Genomic DNA, 27,083 nt, shown 5'->3' on the forward strand with positions numbered 1-27,083 from the left:
AAAATCCATTATAGCGTGAGAGCAATCTTTTTTACTTTTGTCAAATGACAAAATCCGAAAGAAATTCTCAAACGAAAAGCAATTTAGGTTTTCAGAAAATCATTTATTTGAATGCAGCAACAAATCAATGGAGATTTAAAAACATGGGAACCAATGGAAATGGTTGCATTTCTACATAATTGTATGGCTTTTTTAACGTATCCGTTAACTGCATAGCTCAGGCAGCTGTATAGGAGGGAGATGTTCCCAGCTAAAGCAAGTCTCAGCCAATAATAATATAGCAGGTCACTGACCATCATCCTCCATAGCAATGTCCCGACTGACATTGACACACTGTCGATCATTGTCCAGAGAAAGGTAGTCTTTAAGTGCTGCATCTCTTGGAATGTTATTGCAGACTACGCAAGCACAAAGGCTCCTAATTACATGCAAGTTGTTCAAATATAGTATTACAAAAAGGGCCAGGCAGCAATAGCCAGGTGTGATTTGTGGTCTCAACGGGGGAATGTAAAGGCACTTCTGAAAATAAGAAGGTGTAAATATAACATAAGGAGAAAGGTTAACAGTAGGGATGTGACGAAATATTGAACCACAAACTATCACCAGAAAGATATGATATTCACTGTGGAGCAAAAAAAATAGGTTTACGATAATCACTACCTACTAGGGCTGTTGGAAATATTTGGATTTAACTTGAATTATTAAAAGAAAATTATAATACTATTCAAATGCTGAAATTGCCATTCAAATGTGTATTCATAATTATTTTTAATTTATTGTATTTATTTCCCATTCAAATACGATAGGCAATGAATCCATCCAAGTTAACATGATTAATTTTGTGCCTAAGCTTAATTATTACTTAGCAAGAAAGCCATCACCTGTTGGTAATTCCAAATATTTATTGGTAATGTTACAACAAAACAATAGCTTTGAGTGGATGGAATGCCCTCTAGTGGACAGAAGATGAAATATATTAATCCCCTTGGGGAGATAATACTCTTCAGGGGTAATAACATCATTGATAGTGTAGGCATTGGCCTATAGGTACATAGTAATAGGCAACATTTAGCATTACAAATTCTAATATAATTTGAATGTTAATAATAATAAAGCATACAAATTCAAGTGGGATTATAGAGGAAGATTGACCGCCCTACTACCTGCCTACATCACCAACTAGAGGTAAGACAGTCTCTGGCTCTTTTGTGCCAAAGGTGTAATACAGAGAGCTGTGATCAACCATTTGTCAGTCTGCTAAAAAATTATATAAAACTAACTACTGGATAAAGATCACTTGAATAAATGCAGTGCCCTTTCTTTCTCTTTCTCTGGTCTGCATCCCCTTAACAATTGTATGTATTGAGCTGTACTGTACTGTACCCATTCTGCAATCTGTTAATAAACTTTTCAATCAATCAATCAATCCCTCACGTACGTCACGTTCCATCCTCTCCAGTCCACTGTCGTTTTCAATCTTGACTCGTATTGGGAGACCAACGGCATAGTCCTCAGAGATAAACATTCGTCGACTAACTATTCTCAAGGAGCCGCTTTGATGAGACAACTGACGGGCGTAAAAGAGAGAGGGCGAGGAGTGCGCGTTCCAGTGATTCTTTCACCGCTCGTTCCGCTTTGACCGTTCGTATTCAAGCTAGGTTTTGGACTCTAGGTTCGTCCTGCGTTTCATGATGAATATGGAATCGTGAACCCACAGTGTCTCGTGTCCTGAGTGTATCGTCACACCCCTCGTTAACAGCAGGGTGCTGAAAGGCTAATTGCAACAAAAAAGAGGGTATATGTAACAGAAACAGGGGAGGAAAATGTGAAAATAACAAAAAAAAAAAAAAAAGGAGGAGGGGAGAACAAAAAAGGAGGAGGGGAGAACAAACATAAAGAGGAATGGTCTTCATCCTTCACCCGCTCATGACCATCCGGACCAGTTCTGAAAGAGAAAGAGTAGAGTTAGAAGCGTAGCCCACCGCCTGGCGGAGACCCGCTCCCAAGTACAGCATGGACAAGCGGAGACCCTCCTCATCCACTGAGTCTGGGAGGGAGATGCTGTACTTGGAGGCTGATCCCCCTCACATTCTAATCCAGTCAACACAGAAAATAAGGGTTGAACAGGGAGGGGAGGTTGAGTTGAGAGAGAGAGAGAGAGAGAGAGAGAAAGAGTTGAGGTAATCATCTCTATCTCCTACTCAGCCAAGCAGATGGGATTTTTGGCCATGGGTTCTATGGATCTGAGAAGAGACTGTTAGCTGTTAGGGAAGCCATCGTCCAGGTTGGGTTTGTGCCTCTACTTGAGGCACAGAGAGAGAGAAGGGGAGGGGGGGTCAGGGGAGCTACAGTCAGATCAGATAGCGCCCAGCTACAAATCAGCTTCCATCAGACAGAGAAGAGAGAACACCAGCAAAATAGAGCAATTCACTGCAATTCTGTCGGTTAGCAGAAGAAGGAGTGGCTGATCCCCTCTCCCAGAGCTGGTGGATATATATTATAATGTTGAACAAAACCTGCAAACATGCGTGTGCGGTATATGATTTCAGTGATTGTCATAGGCATGACGCTCATTTTGGAATTGGCAATTCTCATTTGAGTCTTACTAAAAATAATTAAAATTATTCTCACTTCGTGACCACAGGACCTGATGTCGATGAGACGTCTCAAATCGACCCATCTCAAACCCTGCCCTCCCTTCTCGATCCTCCAATTGCAACCGTCGCTTCCCTCGGACAAACGTTCCGTGAGTTGCGACGGGAGGATCGAGAAAAGAAGGCAGGGTTTTGAGACGAGAGAGGTCAATAAACGTGGGCTGTCCCGGTCACGCCCCCAGCAGTGAGACCCGAGTGAGACCAGGCACTCCCCGGCACGTCTACCATGTCCCCCTGCAGACGAGAGGGGGATGCCCTGACAAGACACATGCAGAGGGGCATGCTGCAGCCAGGGGGGCCAAGAGAGAGGGCTGCAGGGGACAGAGCAGCGGGTCGAGACCTTAAACGAGAGGGACCGCCAGGCTTTCCCACCAGGCCTAGCATGGTCAAAAAGAGGAACGATGCTATTCCTATAGTCTTAAAACAATCCGGATATGCCAGTGAACGTGGACAACTCTCTCTCTCTCAAAATCCCAAAACTAGAATGCCAAGACTAATTTGGGAGGTTATCGGGTATAAAAGGAGGGCTGGACGATTAATCGAGTGTCAATTTCAAATTATGATTTTGGCTTCCCACGATCATTGAAAACAAGATTATGGAGACACAACGAGTATTTAGTATTTTGCAGTAGGTTGTGGCAGCAAGTGCATCACAGGATAATTAGTTATATTAATTTGTATTTATTATTTTGTATTATCATGTATTTGATTTATTTATATATTTCTTCACTTCACACATTTGTCATTTATTTCTTGTTTTTCCAGTTCAATTATATTTAAAAAGTTCAAAGTCATTGCGTTAAAAAGAAACAACAGCCTCAAAGTTCAATAAACGCATATTATGTTCTCGAATCAATGAGTAATCATGTTTAATAATCGTGATTTGAATATCAATCAAAATAATTGCGATAATGATTTTTGCCATCATCAAGCAGCCCTAGTAGTCCGACGCTGCTCCTTAAAACAATGGATTGGCAGATAATAAAGGTGACACAGAGCACCCAGAGGGATGTTCTGAGTAGAATGGGTCCATTTTCTGTTTCAGAGCCAAGAACAACACCACTATAGAATAAAGCTCATTTGGGTATAAAAGAAAACAAACCCTATGGGCCCACAAAATCATTCTCCCATTCATCGCCCATGGAGCAGCTCCAGGTTTTACACCCGATAGTGATGACATCACAAGTTCGAGTCTTACGTCTCTGGCTTTCCGGCTTTGGGAGAGAGAGTGGCTCATGTTCACTGGACATTTCCTTTAGGCCACGGAAAGAACACATGATTCGGGCGGTGTTTCCGCTTTGAATCACAGTGGCACCGAGTAGAAAACAACTAGAGCTGATTGGAAGGGTGTGGTTGGGTCATGGTCTATAAGAACTAAGAGCAGGAAAGCCTGGGTGGAGCCATCTGCTGGTATACCCAACGCCCGTACCGGCCGCTCAGCCAGACATGATGTGGCGGACAAAAGCTGTGGAGGAAGAACAGTTACACAACATCAACAGCTGATACACACACACACATATTTCCCAGTCATTCAGTACACATGGTGTATTTGTACGACTGTTCATACGATGTTACATTAAGATTGTATCTTTTTGGGATATCAACGCCCTCCGCGAACACCCTTTTGCTCTGACTTCCTGTTTAAAAGGGACACTGTGCCATGGTATAACATTATATTATAACACATTCACATTGGTATAAGTTTGTGGGTTAGCCTGCACCTTCCATTTGGTACACGGATGTGATGTCTGATTGATTGGATGATTCCCCCCCACCTCCAGAATGTCACCTTTTTGGAAATTGTCAAAATATATATCACAAATTCTTTACAATCAGAATTTACGTGAATAGGAAGCCGCCACGTAACATCACTACGGATTCCCTAGAAGAGGATGGAAGGAATGCATGGTAACAACTAAGTGCAAATACATGTACCACTTTAATGTGACAGATGTGTCCAATGGCCGTCTTCAGAACGCCAGTAATGCGTTTCAACAGGAATACCAGTGTATCTCACCAGAACAAACCTTCTCTCTGCACTCGCACAGCGAACATGTCGTCTTCATGCATAACTAACGCTGTTGACCGCGTTTTCAGGCTTGGTTAAGGCGATCAGACTGAGTGGTTTACAGGTGTAGCCCGACGGCAACCTAATTAGTGGCTAGCATCTCTTCCTGTCTCCGTCTCCTTCGCTCACCTTCATAATTGATGCAGCCATTAGCGTCTTCGTGTCCCGCTAGCAGCGTCTCCACTTCCTCCTCCGTCATCTTCTCCCCTGGGAATGAAAACAAAATAATTAACACACTATATCAGGTGTGTGATACTACTGCATGTCACCAATATGTAGATTTCTATTAGATTCTGTAGTAGAACTTTCTACAATGTGTATGTGTACAGTATATCTGTATATACTGGGGTGGAGCGGTTCACAAGAATCACGGTTCGGTTCATGTCATGGTTTTGGGTACGGTACTGGTCAGCGGGGAGAAAAATAGCTAATTCAAATAGTATTAGGTAAAGATACATACATGTCTATTATTAATTATTTGTTCATTATAGGTGGCTCTCATAAGGGGGCGTGTCTGGTATAATCAAAGAGTAGTGGGCAGCCTGGTAACTTTGCTCTGGAGTCCATCCTTCTGTGTAAGTCTATAGTGGACATGTTGGATAAAATGCTGCCTCCCGACTGTTCCATGTTTGGAAATTACCTGTTGTTGAAGTGACTATGAGAGGAAATATTAACGTTGTGGCTCGACGTTATGCACTGAAATATCAAACTATGCGCGACTGTATTGGGCTGCACCAACAAGCTCAACAAGCTGGTGAGGAAGGCTAGCTCCGTGGTGGGAGTCGAGCTACCTAGACTTGAGGTGATGGCAGAGAGGGGGATGATAAGGAAGCTGGCTGCCATCATGGAGAACCCCTACCACCCCCTCTACGACGAGCTAGTCAAGATGAGAAGCTCGTTCAGCCACAGACTCATTCCCCCACGACACTCAACTAACCGCCTCGGACAGTCCTTCATACCAGCGGCCATCAGGCTCCACAACAGTGGGCAGCGACTAGCAGCCTCCAGGCTCCACAACAGGGGGCAGCGACAGCGACTGCTACCAGACATTGACCTGGGACTTATAGGAACCCAAGGAGGACAACCTACACTACCATAGGCTTACTGCACCTTATGTGGACACTGTGATACTGTGAATAATGTATATTTCAGTGGATACCGTGATACTGTGAATAATGTATACTCAGTAGATAGTAAATTATAACACTACCTCATGCATACTGCACCTTATGCGACACTGTGAATAATAATGTGAATATTTCTTCAGCTAGTCAGATAGTAAATTATATTGACCATATTGACCAAATTGTTTACACTGCCTGTGTTGTTTTTACTACCTGTACACTGTTGTTTACTACCTGTACCCCCCCCCCCCCCCCCAACTCCCCCCCCCCCCCCATGCTGCTATGATGCCTGCATTTCCCCAAGGGGATCAATAAAGGAATATCTTATATCTTATATATAGTTGGCTATAAATAACAACATTAAGGATTTGATTATGGATTTTGCCGTGTCAGAATCTAAATGCAGAGGTTGTTTTGTATAAATACATCGGGGAAAAGGAGTTGCTTTGGCCCAATGTCAAATGGCCCAAAACATTAAATGTATGCCTCAGTCGCCGTTTAATCCGTCTCTATCGTAGACTAAACTAAATCTGTAATGCGCCCAAACAGCGATGCTGGAGAATATTATTTGATATAGCTCATCTTGTCTACTTACCAGTAATTGCCATTCCACACATAAAGCACTCAGCAGCTCACGTGCATAAACTAAAAGGTCCCGCTCAGTTTTGTATTTAAATGCAGGGGGTATGAATTACTAATGTTAACCGAGTGTAGTATTCCTTATTCTTAAGTGTTGTATGACAGTAAATGGAAATAGTCAAAGGCCAGTTACAAAAGCACTCCAAACACACTCCAGGAGTGATGCATTAGGCTACAGGATAGGGTTCCACAGTAGTGAAGAAAACCGTCTCTAGGTGCCTCGAACCATGGTGGTTGAACTGATTTCTTACACGAACCGTTCCATCACTTTATACACACACACACCACACATGTACATATAAAAGCTTAAAGAAAATACAGCTCTAGACGCCTGTGATAAAAGTGTAACCTACCTAGCGTGGTGAGGACGTGACGAAGCTCTGCTCCCATTACTGTGCCATTGCCCTCCTTGTCGAAGACACGCAGTCCCTCCACGAAATCCTCAAAGGATCCCTGGTCCTTATTCTTAGCGATGGCCTGGAGCATGGGCAGGAACTGCTCAAAGTCCAGCATCTTGTGGTTCATCTCTGCAAAATGATAAGATAGTAAAGCTGGATCAGTGAGACAAGTCACAATGATCTCTGAATGAATACTAAAACATCCCCTAGCTCAACAGTGCTCCGAGCTAGGGGACATGCACAGCTCTCACAAGTCTTTGAAGTGGTCCAAATCATTCATGGTAGTGCTACAAACAATCACCATGTTTCTAATCAACAAGGAAGCTGCTAGCTTACTGGTTTCAAAATTAGCCTTCTAAGTCTGTCCATTTTAAATTAAAAACACCAAGCCGCTCTTGTTCAATTCTTTACAAATAGCTTTTGTTATAAGGATAATGACCTAGCTAAACCAGTTTCGAACATGAATGACAATATTTTTTCAATAATTAAGAATGACGTTCCTCCTCTTATAAGCATTCAAGAGTGGATAATCCATGCAGTGTTAGAGTTGTGTTGCCAGACTCAGACGAGTATTTTGTTTTGTTGATAAAACACTCTAGGTTGTGTGATTTCACAGGAAATCCTGCCTCATTGTTCTCAAGCCCAATCACAACCTCCACAACCATCTGCTGTGGTGCGCGGTGCGTTTGAGAGCCTTCTCTACAACAGGAGTAATAATTAAGCTTTCTCTTCATTCCAAACAAACTGCTGTTGTTGCTGCTGGCGACTTCAAATGCATCACTTCCCCTTTTTCTTAAGCCTTGCCTCCCATCTCTGTTTTTGTTGTTTTTCTATGCCTAGTGGTTAAAGAGTTTTAGTTTGTATATTTCTATAAGAAATCCCCCATGTATTTTGTTTTCTTTCTGTTCTTTTAACTTTTCGTAATCTATTTTGAAAGATGTTTGTATGATTTTAAATGTTTAATAAAACATTTCAAATAAAATGTATCACTTCCTGTTTGCTGGATTCATTTCCCCGGGAATGTCCTACCAGACTCCAGTGTCTAGAACAGCAAATTTAAAAGCACTCATGAACTGGGTATCATGATTGTGTTATATGAACTTTGGCAATAGAGTGTAGCAAAATAGAAATGTATTTATATTAAAATGTTTGACATTATTACTTTAACAAGGTTGCTTTGTATTAATGCTTTGTCAGCTGATAGAGTTGTACCCTTCCTGCTGTCTTGTTGTACAAAACTTGTAAGTCGCTTTGGATAAAAGCGTCAGCTAAATTACGAAATGTAAATGTAAATGTTATGGTATTTTCAGGTTCAATAATTTTTTTTATCATCATTGTTTTCATATTGAATACAATGTACTTTGGTTTGTAGGCCAGCCTTGCATCAGTTTGTGCTTACATTCCAGTTAAGCGTTTGCCTGAAATAAGTATGGTTGAATACCGAACCCGAATTACATCAGCACTACCGATTCACACTAGATCAATCGGTACCAAATGTCAGTACCTTTACATGTTTAGTATAAGAGTGTAATATACTAGACAAGAGGAAGCCTTTTCCACAAATATATATATATATATTACTGTCTACCAGTCTACTGTCTACCAGATGAGGTCAGAGGAGTTTGATAATATTTACTGAGGATGTGTTGCAACAATAAATAACAAAATGTACTAAATAAATAACAATGTTGAAATTGGGAAGTTTGGACTTTTATTTATTATTATTATTATTTGTTTTACAACTGAAATAAATGTATTTGTTATTACAGAGAGTTAAGTAGCGAAGAAAGGTACTGTTGGGTACAGATACCGAATTCCAGGAATTGGTTCTGGTACCGGTTCAAATGTGAAGGTACCCTAGAAATAAGACAACTCAAATTCAGTTAATTAAAGCTCTCAACCAAGTAATCAAATAATAAATTATTTATAATTTTTGGACCCATCTCTACTCCAAGCAGTTGAGTAGGAGATTAGAATTGTGATAAAAGGACAACAAGCATAAGTCAAAACAGGTAACTTTGAGGAATTGCATGCTGGCCGGTGTGCGGAGATAATTCAGATATTTATTCATTCATCTCTGTCCCACAAGACATGTCATTCCCCAGTCCATTCTGTGCGTCTGCCCATGTCCTCTCCTCACCCTCAGCCTTGGGGTTGCCGAGGACCTTGAGCACCTCAGCGTTGACAGGGTTCTGGCCCAGGGCCCGCATGACATCCCCGCACTGGCTGTAGCTGATCTTCCCATCGCCTGTCCTGTCAAACAGCAGGAATGCCTCCTTAAACTCTGGAGGGGGGGCAGACACAGGAGGGTCAGCACGGAGAACCAATCAGAGGAGAGGTGAGTGGGTGAGTGAGTGAATTAAGGAAGTAAGAATGAAGTACGGTTAAAGATGGTAAGGTTAAAGATTAGAGAAGCAGGCTTGTGATAGGAAGGTTGCTGGTTTGAACCAACAGGAAGTGAATGAGTAACGCTCCCCCCTCCCTCAACAACTACTGCTTGTTGAGCAAGGCACTGAACCCCGATTTGCTCCAGTGGAGCTGCTCAGTGGCCAAAAGTAGAAGTCTGTGTTTGTACTGGGCAGTTCCAGGTGCGTTAAGTCATACTTTATTAATGCCCATGGGGAAGTTATCCTAACCACTTAGAAGCAGTGTGGGCAGCTGCTGGAAACCAGGGAAACCCGAATACACACGGCAAGAACTACACAGAAAGGCCCCTTGTCGCTTTCGAACCCAGGACCTTCTTTCCAGTGTTAACCACTGCACCACCCAACACACACTGTGTGTGAGTGTGTATGTAACCCTCCGACACCCTGCAACTACTCCCCCAGGCAGTTGCTGTAAAGAAGAATGTGTTCTTGGTCAACTTGTCTGGTTAAATAAGGGTGTATGTGAATATCTAGTCAACTTGTCTGGTTAAATAAGGGTTTAAGTGAATACCTAGTCAACTTGTCTGGTTAAATAATGGTTTAAGTGAATACCTAGTCAACTTGTCTGGTTAAATAAGGGTTTAAGTGAATACCTAGTTAACTTGCCTGGTTAAATAAGGGTTTAAGTGAATACCTAAGTCAACTTGTCTGGTTAAATAAGGGTGAATACCTAGTCAACTTGTCTGGTTAAATAAGGGTTTAAGTGAATACCTAGTCAACTTGCCTGGTTAAATAAGGGTTTAAGTGAATACCTAGTCAACTTGTCTGGTTAAATAATGGTTTAAGTGAATACCTAGTGTGGTGGTTGCCTGGTTAAATAAGGGTTTAAGTGAATACCTAGATTGGGAGGGGTCGGGTATGAAAAATAAGAGTTTAATGGAAATATTATGAAAAGACAAACAGAGCAGCAAAAACAACAGAAGACTGAAAACAAGCAGTTTAGAGAAGGAACATAAAACATGTGACAATTAGTTTGTTAATAAACACTCTTCATGTGAGCCTAACTTCTTAATTTGAACCAACATGCCTCTATTTCACTCTTCTCAGTATATCTTGGTCACTCCTCACTGAGTTGATTAGATCAACATGTCGTCCGAGAAGGTAAAATGAGCAGAGAGTAGTGGAACAAGCCTGATCAGGTTCCAATCCACGGGCTATCCTACCCAGGATAATTAGAGCGTACTCTAAAGGTTAAATGAGGTCAGGATAGGATAGGAGGTTGGGGACTAACAACACCTGACCGCAATGACAACTAGACCTGCTTGGAAACTTAAGTCACTCACACAATCCTTAGTTAAGGAAATTAGATTGGCAACATGGTGTTTACTAAACAAATCAGACCTGGGTCAAATAATGTTAGCAAGTATCCGTTCGAATTTTGGTGAGTTTGTCACATAGGAGAATAGAATGAATACCATAACTTTTAGACAATCACAGGATAGTATTTGAAAGTAAAATAAGTAGATCTATACTTTTCTGTGATTTAACACCTTAGCCGATGTCCAGATGCAGTAAAACGATTTCCTCCTTGCAAGTTAAAACACATTTTAAGTAATAGGCTAATAATACCAAATGCCATTTGACCCAAGTTTGAAACATATAGCTTGAAACTGTCTGAACTATCGCTCCAGTGTTCCATAAAGCCACAATCTAGTGGAATTGAAAATAATCTTAGCCCAACTAACCTCAATGACAATTTGGATCAGAATTCTTGAATTTTCAAACTCCCTGCAACTCATAATTAAATTTCAAATGCTTTGAGAAAAAAAAGACAGGGCAAACAGACAGACAAACAAAAGAGCAAAAAGACATCTAGCAAAAATAATGTGATGTAGAAGTGATTCTGCTGTGGTGCATTGTGTTTTAGCATCGTCTCATCACTCCTTTCCTTGGCAGTTACTATATAAAGTCTCCCAAGCTTTACTTCATTTGGCAGTAAAGCCTTAGAAAGCCCCATCCGACACCCCTACTTTGATCATACCCCAATTTGATATGAATTCTTTATGATGTTGTGGAATAGTCAATGTAGCCATGATAAGGTGTTATCCGAGCCTACACAGCATTCAGATTACCATATTGTTTTTGTCAGGAGTTCAGTAACATAGCCTGTATCAGCTATCAGTCATGACTCAATCATCTCTGTTGATATCATATCACACACAGTTGGTTCATTTAGCTCTTAATCTAGTTGGTTAATCTATCTAATTCCTAGTCATCTGCACATAATGGTTTTGGGGGTTTACGTAACAGTTGGATGGAAGGGCAGGTCTGTGTAATAGTGTGTGTGTAATAGTAGGGGATAGGCCTATTCCCCAAAAAGCTTAGGCACTGTTGTGGAACTGTTCCTGTTCTCAGGAATGTGCCTCTTCCCTTCAGGCCTCCAGCACATTTCCCATCACCATATTAGGTATTGGAGGAGTGGAGGAAAGTAGGAGGAGAGTGAGCTAGCTGTAGCCTATTATGTCAACGATGATTAAACAAACGAGACAGAGGATGAAAATCATCCCAGTGTGCTGACTGAGCACCAAAAAAGGGCACACTTCACCACGATGACTCCTGGAAGATAAGGGGCTAACTTTATTTATGGTTCGCAGACACAATAAGGGATGCATACATTCTAATTCGGCCGTAACTATAATAGAACAGATGTGAACTTTGTCTAGATTTGGCTCAGATGATTAAATATTCAACACTTGGAGTTGGACCAATCGTACATAACAACGGACACTGAATGCAACACAGTCAAAGCAGCCAAGTTAAGTATGATAATAGTTCTTAAGTTATGACTACTTTCAAATAACCGAGATAGCACTCCCAAGCAACATGGCTCTCACTCACTCACTCACAACGACACACTGTTTATCCGGAGACTAAACATACAGAGTACACCTTGAAGACCCAGAGATAACATCACTAGAGCCCATGGGTTCCTTGTCACCAACTTACCATGTATCTGATCCAAGTTAAACTCAATCTGGAGAGAACAAGCAGTTGCAAGTGGAAAGAAGAGACAGCAATGAAAGGAAGAAGGAAAACGTATACACCTAATGCTAAAGGATGACAGGTGACAGGGAAGATATAAAGGAAAAGTTGGCTTCTAAGCGAGGATGGTGGCATGCAAAACAGAGAGCAGCTGGAGAATGTAACAACACAGGCTTGCAACTCACCAATGATTTGATCTTCCGAGAAGTCAGACTGCTCAAAGAGAAATTGTGCTAACTGTTAAAATGATGTTATTTTGCTAATGCACCAATAGTTAGCTAGCTAAGCATAATACAGCTCACGTTAGCTAGGAACTTCAACGAGACAGTTAATGTCGACTTTCAAACATATTTCCGTGTCTTGCTAACAAGAGATGCATATAATTTGGAGAAACAAAAAAAAATGAATGGGCAGACATTCAGAAATCACAACGTCACAGCGAACATTATAACAAAGTGCAATTAGCTAAATGTTAGCTAGCTAACGTCAGCTAACGTTTAACTTTAATACCTAAAGTTACTTCCGCTAGCTGTCAACAAGCGAACCAGATACTCTCGTCAATAGCATGACTAGCTACACAATATCGCCAAAAGCATAATTATTCGAAGACAAGTGAATTATTGATAATCTGTTTGCTAAATCCGGGGAGCCGAAAAACCCACCATGGTTGTGTGGTCGCTGAGGTGTATCCGAGACGTCGGCAACCCAAAGAATGTGTGGTGGAGAAGGCAGGGCAGGGTGAAGAGCCGACAGTAGAAGCGCGTCACAGCGGTGTAGTGTGTTGAGTGTACTTGTGCAGCGTGTGCCCGTGTGCACTGTCTAGTACGCGCAGCGCTCTTGGGAGGAGGAGCACAGAAACGTTATTTTTTTCGTGGCCGCATTTTGCGGAGACGCTCTCTGATTGGCCACTTGATTGATTGATTGATTGATTGAATTGATTGATTGAAAAGTTTATTAACAGATTGCAGAATGGGTACAGTACAGTACAGCTCAATACATACAATTGTTAAGGGGATGCAGACCAGAGAAAGACTTTCGTCTTGTTTACATCAGGGTCCCCCATTTTCAATTCATCATAACATATATGACATACATGACATACAGATAGACCGTATTGCTACATCTATACATTTATGACATATCAGATTTGCAAATACAGTACTGTTTGTGATACAAAAGTGTCCAGAAACTTCATGTGACATGTGCGCCCAATCGTGTGACGCCTGTTTCTACACTGGTTAAGCTTAGGCACTCTTTCGAAGTTGGTTAAGGTTAGAGTTTGTCTTAGAGCAGGGCGATAGAACACCAGCCCTGATTCCAAACTCTAACCTTAACCAACTTCGAAAGAGTCGCCTAAGCTTAACCAGTTAGGCGTTAGGTAGTTTGCATGCTGTTCGAGGCGGAAATGGGCAAAAACATAGCTTGTCACGCGATTGGGCGCACATGTCAGTGGCCAATCAGAGAGCATCAGTCAGTGGCCAATCAGAGAGCGTCTCCGTAAAATGCGGCTACGAAAAAAAATAACGCTGCACAGAAGCCATGCAAGGCAAGTCCGGGCGCGTGTATATTTTCCCTAACGCACTTTCACTTCCGCGATCTGATTGGCCACTGACGTTTCTCTCAGCGCCAATCGCGTTACGCCTAGTTATGCCTCTAACAGTATATATATATATACCTCACGAGATAAAGCTGGGAACGAGGTTACTCTAACAGCCTGCTAGCTAGCTAACGCCTAGTTCTATCAGTGGTTAAGCTAGGCGACTCTTTCGAAGTTGGTTACGGTTAGAGTTTGGAATCAGGGCTGGTGGTCTATCGCCCTGCTCTAAACCAAACTCTAACCTTAACCAACTTCGAAAGAGTCGCCAATCTTAACCAATGATAGAACTAGGCGTAACGCGATTGGCGCTGAGAGAAACGTCAGTGGCCAATCAGATCGTGGAACCTGAACGCGGAAGTGAAAGTGCGTTAGGGAAAATATACACGCGTCCGGGCGGGTTCATAGAGGTTTGTGTCTGTGGTTTATTCGCAGCTTTGTTCCAGTGTTTCCCAATCAGAGCGGAGCGGCCAGAGCCTCTGGCCTGGGGACCCCCAGGGGTCCTTGAGGGGTTCTTCCAGGGGGTCCCCAGCTAAATAAATTGTTTAATTTCACTATAATTTCACTATGTCGGCACAATGTGTTATTCTTATATGTTTCACACTCCACTGAAATCTCCCTTAGGATTATTTAGCCCACTAAAGCAAGCATAAATATTAATAACATGTCTTCTCAGGTGGGAATGGGAATCAATTCTGGGGTCCTTCGCCTAAAAACAAGTTTGAGAACCAAATCCACATGACTGAATTGGATTGGCTAGTGCAGGCATCTTGGTTATTGGACTACACTCGATATTAGATCTGTTTTTTTTTTTTTACACTAAAAGAAAGTGTTGCCATGACATATAGCCTCTATAGGCAGCAGAGCAGACAGACACATTTAGTCACTCATCTATCCAGGCACCGTTGATCAGGCCAGATATACTGAAATGCGTCAATACATTATTTTCAACACATGACAAAATAACATTTAAAGCATAATGGTGATGAGAGCAAAGCTATAAAATACCACCTGGACAAAAACAGTGTGCCAAGCCTAAAGTGGGACAGACAGATGTACAGGTTTAAAGTAGAGCAAGGCCTTCCACTCGATCCAATTTCTCAACGTTTCACTGATTGGCTGTACTGTATACATAACCAAATGATTTATTCAGTCCACTGTCCACATTTCCTTAAAAGCTTCTAAAAGGTGTTACATTTTCACCACAGATCCATGGATAACCAGATCAAAATGTTAATCTGTGGTGAAAATAAGTGCTGTCAGGCGATTAAAAAAAGTAATCTAATTAATTACAGGATTTGTAATTAATTAATCTAATTAATCGCATTTTAATCGCATAACCATTTTATGCCTGATATTCTATAATCATATTTCAAATTGCATGTGTCCGGATGACAGAATTCAGTACTGTATCTACAAAACCTTCTGTTTAATCATCTTCCATCTATTAATTTGCTTAGAGTTTTCAGGTCTGGTCAATTTGAGCATAGTGTTATTCACAGTCAAAGATTAAAAAAAAATGTCATTGATATTCTCATTTGGTTCATACAATTTACTCAAGCCTATAACAGACACAGTATTTCTGACACTGGGAATACATTCCCTGAGATCCATAGATGTCCCATAGAATCAGATACCAAGAACATGCAAATACCATAAAAAAAATTCTGTAAAATGGGTATTCTACGTTATTATGGAATGAATGAGATAAAAAAAAAAAAAAAAAAAATATTTTTGTTTTTTTGTAATTAATTTTGAGTTAATTTTCATAACGTGATAATTTGCTGTGTAATTAATTAATCTAATTAACGCGATAAACTGACCCTAGATTTATTCAGTCCACTGTCCACATTTCCTTAAAAGCTTCTAAAAGGTGTTACATTTTCACCACAGATCCATGGATAACCAGATCAAAATGTTAATCTGTGGTGAAAATAAATACCCTGTTATCGATTCCATTTCTATTTTTAATTTAAATGTATTTTTAAATATAACAAGCCCAACACTTCCAGACCAACTTTTCCCACTGTTCACACTGAACAAAATGACTGGCACCCTCACAAAATTTACCGACATGTCATGGCATGTCAAAATGTAGTGGCACCAACACTCTCTGTCATATTGCACAGAACATGAACTCTTTCAACAAAGAACCCACCTCTTCACCAAATTTGTAAATGACTCTGCCTGATTTCCCTTTTTTCTTTTTCTTTCCTTTTGATTATTATTTTGTTGTTACGTTGTTCCCTGTTCCCCTCCCTTTGGGTCTCCTGAAAGGCGCTATATTTAAGATATTATTATTATTATTATTATTATTATTATTATTATTATTATTATTATTATTATTATTATTATTATTATTATTATTATTATTATTATTATTATTATTATTATTATTATTATTATTATTATTATTATTATTATTATTATTATTATAATCTATTGGAGTTGTTTTTTTCAATTAACTAATTATCCAAAGTTTGTCAATTGGAGTGTCGTTTACCTATAGTTAAAGATAGTATAGTCATTTGGGCGGCTACGTGGCGTAGTGGGCAAGGCGCTCGCCACGAAATGCTGGAGACGCTGGGCTCGTCAGTTCGAGCCCAGCGCTCCACATTTGCTTTCAGTTTAGCTGGTCGTCCGTACTAATACACATTGGCCGTATTTGGGGGTGGGAAACTGATGGGTGGGGATCGGGCGTTGTGGAAAGCGACTCCTACAGGTCGGTTGGTGCGCCTGCGCAGTAGAATCAGGAAGTGTCGGGGGCAGCGTGAGCCTCCCACGCATTACTCCTCGCCATTGAGAGATCGAGCTGCGCAGGTGAAAAGATGCGACTGCTGTTACCTCGAGTACCGGAGGGGACTCGTGCTATGTATGACTTAGTCCACATTGCAGCCGGCTTGTGGGAGGCAAGAAACAGCGTCCGTGACAGGGGAGGGTTGAATTGGATGATACGAAATTGGGATGGGAGAAAATATAGAAAATGGGAGAAAAAGTGGATAAAAAAAAAAATATATATATATAGTATAGTCATTTAAGCCTTTTAAGAGCTCTCTAACGCCTGTCCCGTCTCCCTGTCTCCCTGTGAGTTGCTGTCCCGGAGTGTTGACCGGAGTGTCGGACGTCCCGTGATGAAGACCGGGAGGATGCAACCCTCTCTGCGTGCCCTCCTGTCTCCCTGTCTCCGGCGGTCTCGTAGTGGTGACCGGAGTGCTGGACGTCCCGCGATGATGTCGGGGAGGTTGCGACCCTCTCTGCGCCGCCCCCTATCTCCCTGTCTCCGGCTGTCTCGGAGCGATGACCGGAGTGTTGAACGTCCCGTGATTAAGACGGGGAGGACGCGACCCTCTTTGCGCCGCCCCTGTGCCTCAAATAGATTCGCTATCAGCTCTATCTTTAATCTTTCAAAATGTTCAGTTGCTATCGCTATCAGCTCTATCTTAAATTTTTTGCTATTGCATGCACTCATCTGTGTTTCACTCACTACACACATGAGTGCATGCTTACCAACTGTCAGTCTGCAACTCTACTATTATATCACCGACATCTAAGACATCTCTTGAATGGCCCTTCTAAGGTTTCTCTCCTCCACACTGCCTGTGGTGCATTTTCCCCTATTGTTAGGTTTTAGTGAGTTTTTCCTTACCTTTGCGTGGGGTATGTCTGGGAGTGTTTGCATTGCATTCATTTATTTGCACTTATTTAAAATTTGTTGGACCTTATGGTGTTCTTGTTTTGTTCTTGACTTATTGTGATGTTTCTTCTTGACTTGTTTAAAGAAGACGTGTCCGGCCCATGGGGACATTAACGTGTGTTGTCGGGCCTTACAAATACATTTGATTTGATTTGATTAAGGTGATAATCTGCACATTCACTCTCTGAGTGAGGTTGACTTTACAACTACAAATACATGTGCTGTCTAAAAACCTTTTTTTAAACAGATTTATGGTTCTTCTTAGCAAGGGTTCTATTAATCAAGAGATTAATCAAAAAGAAAATAATCATTTGTTGGATCCCTACAGGTAGTACACCTTTTTTGTGCTAAATATTTAAAAATCAACCCATGGAGGGTGCCACAAATGAAGAAGATGGTAGTGAAAGGTTAACCTTCTGTAGTGTGGTAGTGAAAGGTTAACCTTCTGTAGTGTGGTAGTGAAAGGTTAACCTTCAGTGTGGTAGTGAAAGGTTAACCTTCTGTAGTGTGGTAGTGAAAGGTTAACCTTCTGTAGTGTGGTAGTGAAAGGTTAATCTTCTGTAGTGTAGTGAAAGCTTAACAAATACTTTTCAGGAAAATAAATGCACCTCAGATGTTAGCATGGCACTTTAGTCAAATGTAGTAACGGCCATGGATTCATGTGGCATTTAAGACACATTCTTAAATAAAATGGAAGCCTATGGCAGTGGTGAATCGTCAAAAAATTACTTATTATCAAAAACCTTTCAGTAACGGTAAAATATTATGAAAAAAAGAAGGGTGCCTTGATTTTTTTTTTATGGAATGACTCAGAACCCACACGTCAAAAAGGCTGGTCTGGTCCTTTAATGTTGCATGTGTCTGACCTGGAGAAGCATCCAGAGTGGTTTGTGGACGACCAACGATAGCTTATAGTGTTGGGTGGAGACAATGCAATGTTATTGTATCTTGTAAAACAAAAACAAGTGTTAAAAGATAGCAGGAAACTGTAAAGGCTCTTGTCTTGTGAGCGTGCAACACTGAAGATCTGAATCTCACACTGTGTTGTAAAAGTAATTTAGAGCGCATGTCTGATCGCTAACAACCGCTGTGACGTTTTGAATTCACTCAGTGTATTGTGTCGATTCCGACGAAGGTTGTTCACGAGAATAAGGAATTCATCTATATATATGTATATTACATAGAGAACACAATTAACCTTAACCTGTATACACGCAATAGAATGTTTCCAAAAAACACACCTTGTAGGGATACTTTAGTCATTTAGCTGAATGCTTTTATCCAAAGCAACTTACAAATTCTGTACAACAAGTCAGAGGAAGGGTACAACTCTGGCATCTAAGGGTAAGTAAGATTGCTCATCAAACAGTGTCGAACTTGAGTGCATAGTAGTATAGACATATTATCATGATACAGTAGGTAGTACTAGTAGTATAATATTAAGTATAGTAGCATAGTAGTAAGGAATGTACTTAAAAGACAGTATGTTTTTTTCTTCTTCTTTATCTACGCTAAACATTCCTGAAAGTAAATAAATCGCACAGAATCTCAATAATATTTCATTTTAATAGACATTTTAATTGAACATTAAACATTATAACATTAACATTGAACTCTTAAGCTGCAACGTCCCTCATATGGGACGTTTTTCGGATTTTTTGCAACCGGCACTTTGGCTCGGTGTGCATATTTTGTAATACAATATGTATATATATATCGAATTGAAGGCTTATTTGTTGCCTGTCAATAGCGACAAAATGCGACAAAATCCATTCAGCGGTTCTCGAGTTACATGCCGGTATTTGAGGCTTGTGCAAAGTACACGGTATTGCGCAAAATACCACTCCCGACTCAGGCTGCAGTAGTTCCGTCAATCTAGATCCGATCTCGAAAATGATGGATCGTTGTAGCCAATGAGTGTGGCTTTCCAATGATACCCCACATGGGGATCTAAATAAAAAAAACAAAAAACACGAAAACAGGAAGAGCAAAACAGCCGAATGATTGAAGTCTATGAGAAAACTGAGTTTTTCTTTGTACACAGTTTACCAAAACCAAAAAGTCCATCCACGGAGAGGGGGGCCCTGAGGAGGAGAATTCTCCTCTCCTCCTCCAGGGGAGACAGCATCGACAGCATCCTAACCCTCCCTGCGGTTATAGCTTGCGGCTGGGTCAAAAGCTGAATAACCTCAAAACCCTGATAGGATCGAGGCCTTTGCCAAGAATCTTCGCAAACTGCATGCTACCATGTCCTCCCTCCTCACTCCCCCCCCCACCCCCACCCCCCTCATCTTTCTCTGCCGAAGACTTTGCGATCTTCTTTGAGGAAAAAGTGGAGAACATCCGCAGCTCCTTCTCCCAACCCCCACCCATTCCAAAAGCTGAATCGAGAACCTCATCCTTCACTCTGTCATCTTTCTCTCCCATTACAGAAGCCAAGACCCTGACACTGGTAACGTCGAACCGTCCGACTACATGCCAGCTGGACCGGCTACCCTCCCCACTCCTCCAGACCATAGCACCAAAGATCCTCCCATTCCTAACTGCAACCATCAACTCCTCACTCAACTCGGGGGTGGTCCCCACCTCCCTAAAACAAGCCAGAGTCACGGCCCTCATAAAAAAAACATCCCTGAACCCTACCGTCATAGGCAACTACCGTCCTGTCTCTCTTCTCTCCTTCCTTTCTAAAACACTTGAACGTGCTGTATCCAACCAACTTACTGCTTATCTCTTACAGAATGACCTCCTAGACCCTAATCAGTCAGGCTTCAGGACTGGTCACTCCACACAGAGACAGCCCTCATTGCGGTCACAGAGGCACTTCACTTAGAAAAAGCAAAAGGCCTCTCCTCTGTCCTGATTCTCCTAGATCTTTCTGCAGCCTTCGACACAGTCAACCACCAGATCCTCCTCGCGGCCCTCGCAGGAATGGGAGTGGCTGGCTCTGCGCTGACATGGCTGTCATCATACCTCAATGACCGCTCCTACCAAGTGTCATGGAGAGGGACCCTGTCGGCCACCCGCCCCCTGCGGACGGGTGTCCCCCAGGGCTCGGTTTTAGGACCCCTTCTCTTCTCCCTCTACACTAAATCACTGGGTAACATTATCACATCTCATGGCTTCTCCTACCATTGTTATGCCGACGATACTCAACTCTTCCTCTCCTTCCCTCCCTCAGATATCCACGTCTCTGAGCGGATCTCGGCCTGTCTGTCCGACATCTCCGCCTGGATGACGACCAACCACCTCAAACTGAACCTAAGCTAAACAGAATTGCTCCACCTGCCGGCCAAATCCTCCCCCCTGACCGACCTTTCCATCACAGTCGAGAATGCAGCTGTGACCGCGTCCCCGACCGCCAAGACCCTTGGTGTTGTCCTCGACGTCGCTCACATCGCAGCGACAACCAGAACCTGCCGATTCCTCCTGAGCAACGTCAGAAGGATCCGCCCCTTCCTGACAAAAGAAGCCACCCAACTCCTCGTCCAATCAACAGTCATCTCCCGCCTCGACTACTGCAACGCACTGCTCGCTGGCCTCCCGGCCACTGCCACTAAGCCTCTTCAACTCATTCAGAACGCAGTGGCCCGCCTGATCTCAAACCTACCGAAGTCGGCCCATGTCACCCCACTTCTTAGGGACCTGCACTGGCTCTCCATTGCTGCACGAATCCGCTTCAAGGCCCTCGACCTAGCATACCATGCGGCAAAGGGAACCGCTCCCGCCTACCTCCGGTCAATGGTCTCTAACTACACACCCTCAAGACCCCTACGCTCTGCATCTTCTGGCCGCCTCAGACCTACTCCTATCCAAGCTCCGGGAGGGTCATCAAAGAGAAGTCGCCTATTCTCAGTCCTTGCCCCACAATGGTGGAATGAACTACCCACCCCAGTTAGGACAGCCGAAACACGTCCAATCTTTCGCCGTCGACTAAAGACGCACTTCTTCAACCATTATCTGAATTTAAAAATAAATAAATAAATAAAAAATCTAACCCTAACTAACCTTACTGTCATGCACTTGTCCTAATAAACTAACCTACACTGTAGCACTCAACACTTTGATGAACATTGTTGCTCAGCTGATAGAGTTGTGCCCTTCCTGATGGCTTGTCGTACAGAACATGTAAGTCGCTTTGGATAAAAGCGTCAGCTAAATGACTAAATGTAAATGTAAATATTCCTGATATTCCACTGGTTCTCGTGTATTATTACTTAATTGTAGAATGCCCATTAATTATCACAACAGGAATCTTTTAAAATCAACCTTCTAAGAAATTCTCTCTAAAACAACATAGCCTACAGTACATATGTATATTAAAATGAGTATATCTCCCAAACTATAAGGGCTACAGATATACCTGGTGAAAGCTACTGTAAAACTTGTGAGATTACAAATCTGGGGTCTAACATAATGTAAATATTACCTAATTACTCTGCTGTGAATAGATAGACAACAGCAAATGTATATTTCCTTCAGAAGTTTTCTGATGACTCTGTGATAGTGGGATGTATAAAGGACGGTGACGAGAGGGAATACCGGGAACTTCGTCACATGGTGCGATAAAAACCACCTGTAGCTAAATGTGGCGAAGACCAAGGAACTGGTTGTGGAGCTGGGGAGGAGGAGGAGTGCACCTGTGACCCCCGTTTCCATCAGGGGAGTCGATGTGGACATGGTTGAGGTGTACAAATACCTCGGTGTGCACATCGACAACACACTGAACGGGGCAAAACACACAGAGGCACTGTACAAGAAGGGCCAGAGCCGACTCTACTTCCTCAGAAGGCTGAGATCCTTCAATGTCTGTACAAGGATGTTGAGGATGTTCTATGAGTCGGTGGTGGCGGGCGCCTTCTTGTACGCTGTGACCTGCTGGGGCAGCGGACTGAGAGCAGGGGACACAAACAGGCTGGATAAGCTGGTCAGGAAGGCCAGTAGCGTGGTTGGGGTGGAGCTGGACTCCCTAGCGAGGGTGGCGGAGAGGAGGAGCCTTGCTAAGCTCCAGGCCATCAGGGAAAACCCCTCCCACCCACTATACACAGACTCGGCTGACAGGAGGAGCATGTTCAGTGCCAGGCTCACACTACCTAAATGCAGCACTGAACGGCACAGGAAGTCTTTCATTCCAACAGCCATCAGACTATACAATGCATCACTGTGCCTCACTGCATCACTGAACACAGAGTGACAGTTACCATCTTCCTGGACTCTTAGTTTTGAAACAGCACTGTGCAATATTACACCTACTGTAGACCTCAGTATATTCTTACTGTATTTATTTACTGTATATTTTAATCCATTTTTATTCTATTTTATTCTACTCTTATCTTAGGCAACTTTGATTTGATTTGATTTGTTTATTATTCTTATTCGTGACCCCTATTCCCCGTACCTGGTTCAACTAAGTCGATCAAAAGTCCCATTATCCAGATTCAATTAACCTGATGTTTGAATCCGCGCTTTCCCTGTTCCTCAAAGGTGGATTCAGTCTCGTTCATTTGAACCAGACTTGATGCTCAGGATCAGTGCGCGCGGCCGCCTCAGCTGAAAAGACAGCAGGTGTCGATCGCAGAAATCCTGATTTTCTAACGGTATTGATTGATTGATTTAAAACTTTATTAACATATTGCAGAATGGGTACAATACATACGGCTCAATAGCCTCGCCGACAAGTTAAATGCATAATATAGGCTAATGTTAAATCCCTCATTACCCCAATCAATCAGATTATATTTCTTTAAATGTGCCTGTAGGCTTAAAATGGAATGAATAATCGAATGAGATCTATTGCTAGCGAAAATAATTAGTTAAACTCTTTCAGAATAAGTAGATACAAACAAGCCCAAAGAGTATCTAATTGATAAGAATTAATAGATGCTTATGAGGATATCTGCACTGTATGCGCTCGGCTTAGGTAGCATGTACTTTATATATAAATACAATTTTCAAGGCACGACCCCCGAAATAACAGAGAGGCTTGGAGCCGGCTATACAGTTTCACTATTAATCAGGTTTTTATCTGTTTCGGACATAATCCATATGCATTGAATTGATTAACCTTTGGTTTATACCAGTGACGCATGTTCATCATCAGATAACAGTGCTTGAACAGATAAATGCATTTTCTCAAATGCATTAATGTGACGTCAACGGCTCATTCAATTGCTCAAATCTGTCAAACAGCGCTTCTCATCAGACATTTTAATCCCAGTTACAATATCACAATAACGTGTGAGTGATGATACAATTCAACAATCCTCAGATTCCTCGTAATTCATAATCCACAAAGACCACAATCCACGCATAGACACTTCAATTTTATGCTTGAATGAAACACAATCCGGGCGCTCCGTTAAGCAAATCTACAGCGGAGAATATATGAAACTAATCAGAGCCAAACGGCCGGTTTCATTCATTAAAAATATCCCCACGGGATTCACATTTGCAATGCGCCGTTATTAAAATAACCACATGCAGTGTGTATCGCGACTCCGAGCACCGTATATGACGTGCATTATTTTATTTAGGACAAAGTAAATCTATAGGCTGAATATGATTTATTATCAGAATTTAGTTCTATTATTATACATTTCAAAAGCCCCCTCTAGGAAAACGAAGCACAAAAACATAATTTAGAATGGTATAATGCAGATCTACACTGTGGTAATTATTTCAGGAAGCGAGCTGGCACTTCTTTGCGAGGGTGTGGCCATGGTTCATCCAGCTAACTGAACTTAACCCTGCTCCGGACCAGGTTCAAACTTTCTGATCTGTTACCATAGCGATTTAGAAAATCCGACTTCGGGGAACGGAAATGTCTGGCTTAAGTCAAGCTATGCTGAAAATTATCCGGCTAACTCAGTTAGCCATGTACGGGGAATAGGGCCTTTTCTGTCTAAATGTTTAGGAAGAAGAATAAATCTTTTTTTTTTTAAACTTTATTTTTTTAGCATTTTTATCGCTTTTTCTGGTCAAGCATGACCGACAGATACAGGGTGAAACGGGATATAGATCAGGGGAAGACATTCTGGTAAATGACGGCGGGTCCGGGAATCGAACTCGAGTCCACCAGATCCGTGACGCAGCACGGTTTTCCCCGACGCAGAAATAGCGCCGAGATATGCGGTGAGCTACTGGAGCTCCCAGAAGAAGAATAAATCTTATAGTTACCTGCCCCTTATTCCTAAACTAAACAAGTATTTACTTAATGGTCGGCGTACAACCTAATTTACACAAATAATCATTCATACCATTATACAAGAAACACACAATCCACAGTTAAACAAGAAAAAATTTAATAATAATAATAATAATAAAGAATAAAGAATAAAAAAAAATCACATTTGATTTTCATACTGACTAATTTTTTTTTTTATAATTTCTTTTTGAATTGATAAACACTATTACATCCCTTAAGCTCGCTATGGAGAGAATTCCACAACTTTACACCAATAACTGAAGGACACATCTGTTTAAGTGTGGTACGTGCAAACTGATGTTTAAAATTGTATTTTCTCCTACTAAACTCACTTTCTAAATGAAAAAGATTTTGATTATCTATTACATAAATGACCTCCTAGACCCTAATCAGTCAGGCTTCAGGACTGGTCATTCCACAGAGACGGCCCTCATAGCAGTCACAGAGGCTCTTCACTTAGCAAGAGCGAAGGGCCTCTCCTCTGTCCTGATTCTCCTGGACCTGTCGGCAGCCTTCGACACAGTCAACCATTAGATCCTACTTGCATCCCTCGCAGGAATGGGAGTTTTAGGCTCTGCGCTGGCATGACTGTCATCCTACCTCAACAACCGCTCCTACCAAGTATCATGCAGAGGGACCCTGTCTGCCCCCCACCCCCTTCAGACGGACGTCCCCCAGGGGTCCTTGGACCCCTCCTCTTCTCCCTCTACACCAAATCTCTGGGTAACATTATCACGTTGCATGCCTTCTCGTATCACTGCTATGCCGATGATACTCAACTCTTCCTCTCCTTTCCTCCCTCAGATATCCATGTCTCTGAGCGGATCTCAGCCTGCCTGTCCGACATCTCGGCCAGGATGACGACCAACCACCTCCAACTGAACCTAAGCAAAATAGAGCTGCATCACCTGCCGGCCAAATCCTCCCTGCTGACCGACCTTTCCATCACAGTGGAGAATGTAGCCGTGGCTTCGTCCCCAACCACCAAGAACCTAGGTGTAGTCCTTGACGACCGGCTGAACTGCTCCGCTCACACCGCCGCAACAACCAGAACCTGCCTCAGACCCACCACTCCTATCCGAGTTACGGGAGGGTCATCAAAGAAAAGCCACCTATTCTCGGTCCTTGCTCCACAATGGTGGAACAAACTTCCCATCACAGTTTGGACAGCCGAAACACAACCAATATTTCGCCGTCGACTAAAGACACACTTTTTCTATCAATATCAGAAATGTGAAGAAAAACTACAATAACCTTCTTACTGTCTTCTACTATCATGCACTATTCCACCAATTACTCTTCCTTGTCTATATTACTACCTACTATACTAATATGTCTCTACTACTATGCACTAACACTGCAGCACCCAAGTTTCAACACTGTTTGATGAACATTGTTACTCAGCTGAAAAAGTTGTACCCTTCCTGCTGACTTGTCATACAGAACTTGTAAGTCGCTTTTGATAAAAGCATCTTACAATTGGGGACTGAGGATGAAAATTTGCATCCCTTGCTAAATCCTGTGTATTTACAGTGCATTATATGTATTGTCCATTAATACATGCTGTCCCTTCCAAATAAATGAAAAATGAAAATCAGCTAAATGACTAAATGTATCTCATGCAATCACTGAAAGAACCCTGCAGTAATAGCACATGGTAGCAGTCTGTTCCTCCCTAAGGGGACAGCCTCGGTCTCATCCATGTCCTATTTTCTATCTTAGCCTGGATCATCCCTACTGCATCCCAGATACTGGTATTATGAAAGCTTGTTCTTGTTAATAAACCTAAAGATTTTTATTGTTAAAAGAATTGAACTACAGCAGAATTAATAGACAGGTGGTGGATTGATCATCCCTTGAGGATGTAAAATATATTCCTGCTTGTGTGAAATTCAGTCTACTTGCTTTGGGAAACGAGGCCTATTTTCAGCATGCTATTACTCTATTAGGCTATTCGACACCAACAGAGACTTCACCTACATATTGACCTAATACATGTCCGTCCCATATTAACTTTGGCACAGTGTTGGATGGATGTGGTTACGCCACTTACCTCTAAGGTGCTCGGGTCAAACGGGGAGTCAGAGGGACGCAACATCCTCGGCTTCTGCTCCAGCACCGGTCTTGGGGCCGTGTGGAGGCAGGGGAACGGGGGCCCAAGTCTGGGCTGGGCCCCTGGCGATGGGGTCTTCTTGACGGAGGGCTCTCTTTTAGGGGCCATTCCTGACGTCGTCAAGGGTAGCAGCGGCCCTGCACTGCTGGTGTGTGGTTGGTGAGACGAATTGGAACGGAGGCGGCGA

The 27,083-nt window shown here is 42.3% G+C and overlaps 1 protein-coding gene across 4 annotated transcripts; it reads right to left on the reverse strand.

Annotated features, from left to right (window-relative positions):
• Positions 1 to 82: 82 nt before the first annotated feature.
• On the reverse strand, positions 83 to 27,004 carry LOC311244559 (myosin light polypeptide 6; the record flags this gene model as incomplete). 4 transcript variants are annotated; one of them, XM_084334140.1, is made up of 7 exons in its annotated part: positions 83 to 1,945; positions 4,084 to 4,119; positions 4,852 to 4,929; positions 6,839 to 7,012; positions 9,024 to 9,167; positions 12,477 to 12,504; positions 12,954 to 13,096. In XM_084334140.1, the coding sequence occupies 6 exons, from the start codon at positions 12,954 to 12,956 to the stop codon at positions 4,091 to 4,093; spliced, it is 456 nt and encodes a 151-aa protein (XP_084190266.1). In that variant the 3' UTR covers positions 83 to 1,945; positions 4,084 to 4,090. The 4 variants fall into 4 exon arrangements, with proteins under 4 accessions (XP_084190266.1, XP_084190264.1, XP_084190263.1 ...); XM_084334138.1 differs by lacking the exons at positions 4,084 to 4,119; positions 12,477 to 12,504; positions 12,954 to 13,096 and adding exons at positions 12,256 to 12,283; positions 26,837 to 27,004; XM_084334137.1 differs by lacking the exons at positions 4,084 to 4,119; positions 12,954 to 13,096 and adding an exon at positions 26,837 to 27,004.
• Between the last annotated feature and the right edge of the window lie 79 nt (positions 27,005 to 27,083).

This window comes from Notolepis coatsorum, assembly GCF_963971535.1.
Source record: "Notolepis coatsorum genome assembly, chromosome: 17".
Taxonomy (NCBI): Eukaryota; Metazoa; Chordata; class Actinopteri; order Aulopiformes; family Paralepididae; genus Notolepis; species Notolepis coatsorum.